Source organism: Carica papaya, chromosome 3, assembly GCF_054855325.1.
Source record: "Carica papaya isolate Zhongbai chromosome 3, ASM5485532v1, whole genome shotgun sequence".
NCBI lineage: Eukaryota > Viridiplantae > Streptophyta > Magnoliopsida > Brassicales > Caricaceae > Carica > Carica papaya.
The window spans coordinates 25,946,604-25,959,027 of NC_142311.1; the positions used below are offsets into that span (position 1 = coordinate 25,946,604).

Genomic DNA, 12,424 nt, shown 5'->3' on the forward strand with positions numbered 1-12,424 from the left:
ACATGATTAATAAAATATTAATTATTTTAAAAATTAATCTAATTATCTTTAAGTATAGATATTTAATTAATACGATTCAATAAATATAATATATTTATAGCACATAATTAATTTAATTAGTCATGTATACTAATTTATTATAATAAAAAAATTACATGTCTTTTAAATTAAATTTTTAAGATTATGTCAGATCTTTTACACTATTATTGTTATCTTAAATAAGAGAATCTATACAAGTATTTTTTTCGTCAGAACATGTGATAACTTGTTAGTATAAAATTTAATTTTATCAACATAATCTCGTTAACATACTAATAAATTTAGTCTTAAACTCTACTAAATCAAGAATTACTAATCAGTTACTATAAATTTATAACATATGCCCAAAATAATGAATTTTACAATCTTTAATAATTTGAACTTGTACTCTTCAAATAAACTCACAAAATATGAAGTTTCTTAGTAATTTTTCATTTATCTTCGTCCTCAATGTAAAAGTACATGTAATTGATTCAATTCTATGAAGGATAGAGGTGCTCATTCCTCTCCAAGTGGACTATTTTATTTAATTCAATTTATCTGTTTCAATTAGAAATAATTAAATAAAATTTATAAAAAAAAAAAATTAAGTAGCCATAATCAGTCAAATCCATAATTGATAATATTATTAAAAAAAAACAATAATTTATTTATTATCAATTCATAATTATTATTTTTTGAAGTTTATAAAACTTCAATTATTTGTTCCTCTACTTATGCACCAAATATAGTTCATTGCAATATACGTTTGGCACATTCTGGGTTTTGCACTTAAAAGACTTTTAACTTGGTATCTTTTATATTTCATAAAAACATATTTTGATTTGAGCGATCACAAGGCCAGATCAAGCATTTAAGCAACAAATAATTCATTATAACCAAACAATTTGGTCTTTTGGCTACAACCACACACTATCTACTTGAACAAGGAACACATGGTAGTCTTGAGACATACCCAATAAATTGTTTTCGACCATCCATCCATCATCATCAATCTAATACCCAGAAACCTCCTGCCCGATATCGAGACAACAAGAATTTATTCTGTGCTAATAACATTCTTACTACATACTACATTCTCACAAAAGAACAAATAAGAAATTGGCCACCAACTTTATTGGTTCCCATGACAGCTTCTCTGTATTCAAAGCATATCTTTTTTTTTTCTTTCAGTTGCTTCTTCAAATAAAATTAACAATTTCGTTTCTGTAAGGGAATCTTATTTGTTTCGCCTATGAAACAAATTCAACCAACCAAATTGAATTCAGAAACCAACCTCAGAAAAGCCAGCAACCTTTGAATGGAGGTCACCTTGAACAGCAGTAGGAACTTTTGGATTGGTTTGATCCGTCATTCTCGTTTTTAACCAGGGTTATCCGGTTGACAGTTAATTCAGCTTTGTATGAATCAGAGTTGAGGACCTTCCTGCTGACATTGTTGTAAATTTCTTGAATAACAATCTCAAAAGCCTTCTTCACATTTGTTGAATCTAAAGCAGATGTCTCCATGAAAAACAACCCTTCTGTTTCTGCTAGGTTTTTGCCTTCCTCAGTGCTCACGTCCCTGATGCTCTCCAAATCGCATTTGTTTCCCACCAGCATCCTTGCCACCGTTGTTTCAGAATGAGCTGGCAATTATTACTATTTCGTCAAGCAGAAGGTGTACAATTTATACATTCAAGAAATACAATAAACACTATATATTTAGGGAATAACTAGCCATAACAGAAATATAAAGGAAAAACGAACAATGGCTTCAATAACATAATCCTCTTGGATGAAATGTTATCCCTCATTAATTGTGTGACATCAGACCTTTTAAAAAATCCTTTTGGATGAAATGTTATCCCTCATTAATTGTGTGACATCACATTAGTTTGTTAGAGAAGAGACCTAACCATTATTGTAAATATTATACTATACTAACCAATACAAGGCTAGTAGCAATTCAATCACACAATTAATAGGGTATGAAATTTTTCCTCACGTAATACCATACCATACTAGCCACTATAGCAGATACTATTTCATGCTAACCAATACCACTCAATCTAACAGCAATACAATCACACAACTAAGAGATAACATTTCCATTCAAGTGAAACTATACCATACTAACCACTACAGTAAAATATTATTTCATACTCACTAGCACGGCCCATACATAGAATATTACTCTAATAGCAATTCATTGCAAGTAAACTTTCATCTATGATCAAATATCGGTGAAAACAATTCATATCGTTTAAACTATGTTAATCAGCTGAAATATCTTTGAAAGTCAATTTAAAAAATTCTTCTTGTAATAAGATTCTTTTTTCATATTTCTTTTTTCCAATATTTCACTTAAATTTAAAGTGAAAAATTGACAAAGATGTGTTAGTTTTATTTATTGTACTTTATACAATATTATTAGTTTAACTGATTTAGCATACTTGTAGGCTGAATAATTAGACAAAATCTGTCTTGTTTGATTTTTTCTAGAAACAGTGTCTTGTTTGATGTTCAATATAAATTATTAAGCTAAATAACATATAAGAAATTTTACTTTTCATTCAAAATTTGCTTTTTAAAAAATTTTTATGTGTATATATAAAATTATATAGAGGTAAATTATTCTTTTGAGATAAAAATAAAAATATTATTATACACAAGGGTACCAAAGGAGTACCACCCGTATACAAAAATAATCACAAGTCAATCAAATGGTCAATGATAATTTCAATGTCTTCTCAATCAAATACGTCATAACCTAACAAAATCAAACCAAAAATGTGAATCCATCTATCCCTAATTTTTACAATATAAGTCTTAATCCCCTCAAATGCCCGGCATTCCTCTCTCTTCACAACGCAAAAAATGGTAATCGGAATTAAAAGTAGATGTTTCTTTTTTTTTTACATAAACCAACCTACGCCCACAATTCATTACTAACAATATCCGCCATAACCCAGCTCAATCCCACAATCCCAAACACATATTCTCAAATGTAATACACCGATGGACACCACAATAACAAATTGGTAGACAAAGATTATGAATACAAAGATACACCATTTGAACTCAAAACCGAGATAATGACTAGTAAAATATTAACAGCTTCAGCAGTAAAGCAAGAAAAAAAATATCATTCTTGAGTCTAAAAGCAAATGCAGAAGACATGCCTCCTACCATTATATGTATAGAACATAGGGAAAGATGTATAATTGTACAATTCCAGCTAGCAGTTAGAAGCCAACCAACAATCAACTTTCTTATTTTATTAAGACATACAACGACCAGAATTGTGCAGCTAACAGACCAGAATAGGAGAACTACCCACTGGTACAAAATTACCAGATATCAAGCAAACAAAAGCTCAGTAGTTTCCCCAATTAAACTCAGTTCTTATCATTTTAATCCAACAAATAGAGAAAAAGAAAAATGTTAGCCAACTGAATTCAAACAAAATTAAGCAACGACCACTTTTTACTCTTTCAGCCCAACTTGATTGAAGTACCAATTTTCGTAGATAATAAAATAAATGAGGACAAATTTTTTGGCAAGAATAGAAAAAGAATCTCGAATTTTAAAATATGAACTTAAAAAATGGCTATAAAAAAGATGCATCAAGGTCGTAGATGAGGTGGTAGTCATGACTCGCAAACATCAATTACCTGGGCATGCGGGACGATTTCCAACTACTAGGGCCAATACACCAACCCAAAAAGAGCCATTTCAAATTTTCCAGTGGAAGAAACAAACCAAAAGAATTTTCCAATAAACTGAAGGGAAAAAGCATCACCAAAATGCTTTGTACATATGGGCCTAAAAAAATTATAATAGAGTTCTATCAGAATGGGAAAAAAATAATAAAGCAGGGTAGAACACCTCTCAAAGGGCTAACTAACTTCAGCAGTAGCAACCAAGTTAACTAACTTCCACTCCCCTCAAAGGGCTGATTCGTTACTAACATGGCCAGCCATCTGTGAGAAGTTGAAACCAAATAAAATGGTTCCCCTCATTTTTTTCCTGCACTGAGTTTGTGTTGTGGGATAACATGAACAAGCTTTCAAGAGAGTTAAGTTGAATCAGAAAATTATCATGTCCATTTGACCTCATGAAAGGTCATGTTAAATTACTCTTGAAACTGGAAAACAGTTGTACAGTAAATCCAGAGTGTCTCCACCTGTGACCACACCCAACTCCATGGACCTAAGAGAAATATTCCTTAGATATTAACTATTTTCTTTGGATAAAAGTAGTTGCAGGTCCTTAGATATTAACTATTTTCTTCAGGGTGGATCACCAAGGCTTATATCAAGGAAGAATCACAGAGACATATAGCCTACAGTTTGATGAATTACAAATAGCACGAGTCAGACAGCTCCAACCCAACCCCATAAATATAATCCTTCCAATGTTGAAATGCAAACCAACTCAACTTGAGATGAACAAGTCAATAACCAAAACTCAAATAAACCAAACTGGAGTGACTTAATATTTAGATGACCCAGATGCTAAGGCTACATTGAGAATAAATCCAAATATTTGGGGGAATTCTCATTTGCAAATTCACATGTAACTTAATATTACTAAAAATGTAAACTCATATGAAAATTTCGTGAAATTGGAAAAATGCATTACAAATTCTATCAATTCTAATAGAATTTGAAATGTATTCTTCTATTCTACATAGAATTCCATTTGAAAATAATTTTTCATTTTAGAAAGATTTTCACCATCTTCCTTTTTAGAAAAGGACTTTCATATTTTCTAATTGAACTAAATGTAAGTTTGTAAATGAATTCTACAAAATATCTATAATGGTTCCAAACATAACATCAGACAACCAAAAACCTGAACAGCCTGATACCCTGAATTATTTACTATCTAGAAGAAAAAACCTGCTTTTTTTTCTTTTTTTGAGGAAATACAACTCAAAACTTGACAAATCCAAATGCACTTGGAAAACCAGAAAATAATCTAAAATATTTGGATTCTAAATCTGAAACCTTAAACTTTTCCTGGCTACTAGGAAAATCTACTTTCACTTGACCCAAATCCTTACCTGAATCTACTGATTGTCATCTCTAATTTTATAGTTATATAGGCACCGAAGGAGGCCTGTCAAAGAACACCCACTTCCAGTAATTTCAAAGATTGCTTAGGCCAATGAAGGCGAGTACACATCATTAGCGAAAAGATTTGAACCAGGCAAAACAAAGAAGTATCTTGCACTCTTTTATCCAAAAAAGAAGCTTATGGCCTCTTCTGATCACATCAAAAGCCGAAATCACTTACGAGAAAAGAAGCTCAAATCTACCTACTTGCGCTAATTATGGTGTATACTCTATGTTAGCAGGATCTGGCAATAACATATCAGCAAATGTATCAAAACAAGCACCAGAGGATATTAACCAGGCTGTTCTGATGCCTTGGGGTCAAGGTAGAAAATGATTTGGTTTGGAAACCAAGAATACTATCATGTAGTAGAGTAAAAGAAGTTGTAGGTTGTCATAAAATACCTGGAACCATCTAAAGTAGAGAAGTAAAACAGCCATATTGGAATTATTTGTGAATCAAGTATTCTTGAGCTCTTACACTCCGACACCCTAGTGTATACAAAGGAGATGCAAGTCCGGTGCAGAATGTGATACATTCTAACTTTCCTAATGTATACAAAGGAGACGAAAGGTCACAGTTATGACCAACATGGACAAAAGCCAGATTAACAGAAAAATTCATAAAAGGTGAGACATATGACATCCCAGTTTTATATAATTTCTTCTATTTTGGTAAATGGATCCAAAAAGAATATTACTTTTAGCGTTATTCTAGTTGAAGTAAAAAAGAAATCCGTCATTCCTTGTATTATTCCTAAAAAGCAATATTTGTTGAAACGGATCCAAAAATAATACTACTTTGATCTCAACACATGATGGAACCAATCTACCCCTCCAAGGGAACAAGCAAGTTACGGCTGAGGGCCTCGATCATTTAGAAAACACCTTTCATTCCGTCCATTACTCTCAAGTGCCCACTAAGTGGGTTGGGTGTTCCACATTGCTGACACACTCCACCTCGCATTGGTGCACTCACCTAGACTCGTGATCCTCTGATATCACGGTTGCTGATCTAGGGGAATTTTTGTAAATTGCTTTTGAAGAACACAATTTATCATTGTGTAGAATACCTTGTTGTTAACTTCCGTTTTGCAGCTGAAACTCAGAGGTGGGTGGCATCTCGGCTATGTTACAGAATATTACATGCATGAGCACGCACCACACAAGCTGAGTACGGAAAATTGTTTATTTTTTCTGCAAAATGGAGTTCTGTTATTTGTTTATATCTTATTTGCATGATGAGTGATGGAATTAATGGAAGTTAAGGAGATTTGCAGGATTGGTGGTAACTACTTGTCTCATATTAACGGTTGTGTTGTGATTGCCTGTTGAATAATTGCCTGTTGAATGATTGCCACCTGTTGAACAAATGAGCTGACAACATGTGGCAATAATCTAGCCACCAATGACATCATAGGTCCCATGTGGAGACATAAATACATAACGCCTGGCAACCAAAATACTAGATATAATTAATGTCTAATCCACCACTCCAGCAGTCACTAAGTTAATAATACAAGTCATTACTACTCAGGCGACAGAAGCTCACTCTTATGAACAGATAGAGTGTAACAAAAGTAACAAAAAGCTTTCTATGAACAACATTGACACTCTACAACAAATTTTCTCATGTTGTTCTTCTTGCTCTCTTCTTAAAGTAAGACTAACCTAAGCATGAAAGAAACCCTTTTATTTTTTAACATCAAAATTAGGGTCACTTTTTTATTCCTCTATACGGGGGACCTAGATACTTGACATTCCTACCTACTAGAATGACCATCTCTAGCCAAAAGATTTGGTGTCACTAGCTACAAACCTAGTGTTCCCAGCTGCCAGAGAAGCTACAAGACTTCGCATCCCACACCATGGCATCCTCACCTAACAAGTCCCCTAGATACCAAAAGTTACAGTTCCAGCCTAGTCAACCTAGTAGGCATTAGGGTGCCTAACACCTTCCTTAGATCATGCCCAATTTTCCAACAGTTAATTGGGGTGACCAGCTAGATCTCTTGCAAAGGTTCCAAAGTTACATAATCCAATGAGGCTCAAGTTCCTACTAGATGGTGACTCCACCTATTCACCAAGATAGTTGTGGGCTAGTATTATACTCTTCTATGGCTTCAGCCTTGAAAACTTTGTGGTTATCAAGAGCTCATGTTGCAGTACAAATCCATGCACACACTAACATACTCCTACTTAATGAATGATTGGTTGTACAATTGGACTTCTAATGTTCTACCAGTCGTTGTAATCAAAGATTAATACGTTGCATTTCATTCCTTTGGTTAGCCCAATCCATAGGAACAAAGAAACAGTGAGCAGACTCTTCACTTACATTTATGTCTGTGATGAGACTCCTTTAATTACTTTTCGTCGTCTTCAGATTATTATCACAACTATTTTCTCTTTTCAGTTCTTACATATTCCTATTTACTTTATGGTTTTATTTAAGTATAGGATATCTTATATCAAGTGAGGAAATGAAAAAAATGGAGGAAAAAAAACATACTTCTACTTTTTCTTCTTTCTCTTTGCCAAGATTTTCTAATAAATTTTTTTCATTTTCAAGCCTTGGGATCAACTGACTCGTCGACTAAAGTCAAATCTGATTATCCAAAATGCAATTTAGAGGTCTGATTCCTTATAAAAGAGAATGAAAGCAACAAATGGAATCACCTATTGAGCAACTGAGAAATGCCAATACTGAACCAACATTGTGACATTGAATCAAAGACTTCTAAGATAAGTAAGGACACAAAAGAGATCAACATTGTGACATTACTTCCCTAGAGTTGAAAAGAGAAATAAAACTCCAATCTTTTAGAGAATTTGATGAAAGTATTGGCTAGTAAGAAAAAGGAATAAATGAAAAACCAAAAAATAGGGGAAAATGGAAAATTAAGAAAGAAAAAGCAAAGCATAAAATAGACCACAAAAGGAAAAATAGAAAAGAGAAACAAGAAGAAGAAAAAGAAAGGAAGAGAGAGAGAGAGAGAGAGAGAGAGAGAGAGAGAGAGAGAGAGAGAGAGAGATAATACTAAGAATCTAGGGGCAACATCGGAGAAAGAATTTAAACCAAGGTATCAAGATTATTTGAGACGAAATGACATGTTGAGAGGAATGAAAGAATGGCACACAAAAGGATAAAGATTCTGATGTATGAAGTGGGAGGAATGTTACTTGTTTTTTCTTTTTCTTTTCTGGATAAATAAGCTGGTAATTGTTCTTTGGATAAGTCAGAGATGTATTCCAATCTTTGGACATATTTGAAACCCATGGTAAATCCCATTGCATTGAACAGTTATTATTGACCATTTTCTTGATTCATCCCTTTTTTCTTTCCATTTTACATTTCTTTACTTCACTTTTCCCATTTTATTTTTGCCTCAATTATCTGTTATAGTTCTCTCAGTCAATTTTCAAGTAAATTCATCATCACCTTTTCAGTTGCTTTCGACCCATTTTTCTTTTTCTAATAATGCATCTTCACTATGCTCTTTTTTTAAAGTCTAAAATCTAATTGATTGTTGAAATCCAAATCATTTGGTTTGGAAATCAAGAGCACTGTGAAAAAAAGGGTACCCTTCTTGACTAACATTGTAGCTTTCTGTGAAACATCTGGAACATTGTAGCTTTTTGTGAAATATCTGGAACAATCTAAAGTAGAGAAGTTAAACAGCCAGATCACAGAATATTTTGAGAATCAATGATTCAAGATTTTACAATGAGCTCTAACATTCTGACACCATATATACTAACTAGAAAATCAAGTCCAGCTCCAGAATATGGTACAATCTAGCTTTATGTAACCTATAAAACCTAAAAGAAAATGCAAAGTTAAGGTGTACCAGACATGGAGAAAAGCCACATCAACATCCAAACCCAAAAAAAACAAAAAACAAAAAAAACAAAACATAAAAAGTGGAACACATAATATCCCTGTTCTCTTCCATTTCTTCCCTTTCTGTTAACTAGATCCAGAAAAAATATAGTTTTAGCCATCTTCTAATTGAAGTCATTAAATTCATCATTACACCTTTAGATCTAAGACTTGAACACCAGCAGAAGCACCACTGTATTATAATCAAAGAGAACAGAAGGCAACCCACCCTGGCCACAAAACGAGACAAACAAAAAAGAAAAAAGCTAACAACCAAGTTAAGTGCCTGCCACTTCATAGACAGCATGGAACTTTTATAATATTATTAAACCCACAGACACCGATCCGCAGTTCACCCAATTCGCAAAAGCAAGAAAAAAACCAAATCGGCATTACTTAAATCGCTGGTTTAAATCCTCCAAAACCCACAAAGAAACACCCAAAATCGTCACATGGGTATCCTAAAACGCATTTAAATCAATCATATCAACCTACCAAAACACTTACTTGAACTGATCAACCCACCAAATGAAGATCGAGCAAAGAGAATCAAATCCATCAACAAGAAAATTAAGCACTAAATGGATACTTACTTTTGAGCTCGTCGAGCCAGCGACCAACACTCTCAAACGTCGTCTTGCGGCTGATATCGTAGACAATTAGAGCACCCACAGCACCTCTGTAGTACGCAGAAGTGACAGCACGGAAGCGTTCTTGGCCAGCAGTGTCCCAAATCTGAGCTTTAACTTCTTTACCCTCAATTTCCATGCTCTGAGTCTGGAACTCGACCCCAATGGTAGCTTTTGAGTGAGGATTGAACTCGTTGCGTGCATAGCGAGAGAGAAGGTTGGATTTGCCCACTGCAGAGTCCCCAATTATCACTATCTTGAATAGATACTCTTCTCCTCCCTCGTCATCTGACATGGTCGCCTTCTTTTATTTACTTCTTTCTAGTTTCTCTAGACAAGATTGATTTAAGACCCCAGAGAGAGAGAGAGAGAGAGAGAGAGATGTAGCGATGGAGGTGATGTGTATCAGGCTGGCAAAGACATCCTGCGCATGTAGTGGACTCATTATAGGGATTTGCCTTTTCTTTTTGATTTTTTTTTTTAATATCTAAAAATGACTGCAGAATATTTTAATTTCCAATTTTTTAATTAAAAAATTCACCGAAATGTTAGAACATAATATCTAATAGTAATAATAATTCCTTTTACAAATTGAATATTTTGTATAGAAGAATTTAATAAAGAAGATAACCATATTGTCTAAACTCCCTCAACTATCCTGTAAACATGCTGGATATGCATGTTTATATGTGTCTAAGTATGATATATATATATATATATATATATATTAGTACGTTGTAATATATAAAGAATTTGTACTAAATAAAATTTAAAATTAACTCTTTAAAATAAATATGTAATTATTGTGTCAAAACCTGTTGGTATTAACATATCATATATGAATAGTTTATACAAATTAAAATTTAAAACACTTTGATTGAAATTTAATTAATTTATTTGAAATTTTTAAATGTACTTTTAATTTCATTTGAAATTTATTTTATGTTAAAATTTTATCATTTTTATAATTAAGTGAAGCATGAAATTTTAAATAAATTTTAGAAGCTTAATTCCGTTTATTTTAAATATAAACTAAATTTTTATTTTATGTTACACATAAATTATAATTATAAATAATTTAAAATCAATTGAAAATTAAAGTACATTTTTTTATATAAAATATCAAATAGATATCTTAATGAATAACAATATTTAAAATTCTGATATAATAATAAAATTATTTTTAATTTAAAATTTTAATATTATTACAATTTTGTATCAATGTAGAACTATTATTTTATATAAACAACAAACTACAGAAATTAAAAATTTTTAATTAAAATGTAAAGAAATTATACCCTTTAAATCTAATAAAATCGTATCAACACTTACTATTTGAAGTGAACTAAAGAAATCGGATCCATGTTATAATCCAATAACTATTAAACTTTTTTGTTCTATGCTTTAATTTAATTTGCAAAATTAGAATGTAATGTCATCATTTACCATATACAAACAAATATATTTATTTGATTATAGTAACAAAGAAGACAAATTAAAAAAAAAAAAGTATTGTTTTTGTACTATCAATTCTAAAATATAAATTATATAAAGAAGACAAAAATAATAATTTGTTAAAGATCAAAAGTATAAATGAAATGTGTAATAACCCCAAAACTCTAAAAGTAAATATATAATAACTTAAGTACGGAAATGAAATAAAAGATTAAGGTTTACATTGCTTACACAATAACTTAAAAGTACTTAACAGCAATACATAATTTATTTTTTGAAAGAAATATGAGAAATAAGAAAACAAATGAAAAATAAAAAGTATCTAGCATCTACTCGTAATCTTCTTACGGATCGGATTCTGAAATCTAGTTCTCTTGATTTGAAATAGTTAAATAAAAGATGAGGTACACTACACCAGTAAAGATATCACACTATATCACCGGCACAGAAGTAAAGATTGGTATAAAATCAAAAATCACTAATAGAGCATTAAATTTAGTAAATTTATTTATCAATCATAAAATTATTTATCGTTCCCTTACCATAGTGGAATTTATGAAAACAACCTATAAAAACAATAATACCATATAAATCATAATTTCATAAACAATCAGCAACATAGAACGTATTATAAATTCATATCCATTAACAATAAACCAAACCATAATTATTTCTCTTTTCACCAGCCTACTAATATCCATGGGGGTTCATAAGGATGTCTCTACTACACGTGAACCATTTTCTTTAACAATCCAATTACAGGGTCGTCCCTATACCCCGTTCGGTATGAGCGTCAAATCATTAAACCTCAATATCACGTCCAGTATGAGGGTGAAGCAGGTTGTCCCCATACCCTGTCCGGTATGGGTGCCAAATTATCAAGTCTCCATACCCCATCCGAGATGAGACAACATTCACGGTAAGGTTTCTTATGTACCCAGTCTATCCACCATCTCCCAGAGTTATCCAGTAAGGCTTTCATTTCATCTATTCATTTAAATCACATAATTTCTTTATCGTTTAACATTTTTTTTTTCAAAGTTATGCGATTCGGTGTTTCGCTTTGGTCAACCTGTAGAGAAGAAAATGGTGATCACAATGGTAGAAAAATTACACAAAATGGGAATTGGGAAGGGCCTCATTAAAGACGGTTTGTGAAATTTTCTGTGGCAGCGTCGCGGGCTTCGCCGATGTTTTTCGGCCAATTGGCTGGTCATTTCACTCCGATTTGGCTATGAGTGAGTTTAAAATTGAATTTCATCAACAAAGAAAGTTTTTACCTTTTTTGGCGATAAAAAAGGTTTCCGGTGCGGCGAC

General features: G+C 32.2%; 1 protein-coding gene across 1 annotated transcript; it reads right to left on the bottom strand.

Annotated features, from left to right (window-relative positions):
* Positions 1 to 891: 891 nt before the first annotated feature.
* On the bottom strand, positions 892 to 10,084 carry LOC110811381 (ras-related protein RABA5c-like). The gene is made up of 2 exons (XM_022037873.2): positions 9,617 to 10,084; positions 892 to 1,666 (listed from the first exon to the last, which is right to left on the bottom strand). The coding sequence occupies exons 1-2, from the start codon at positions 9,945 to 9,947 to the stop codon at positions 1,347 to 1,349; spliced, it is 651 nt and encodes a 216-aa protein (XP_021893565.1). The 5' UTR covers positions 9,948 to 10,084; the 3' UTR covers positions 892 to 1,346.
* Positions 10,085 to 12,424: the final 2,340 nt, after the last annotated feature.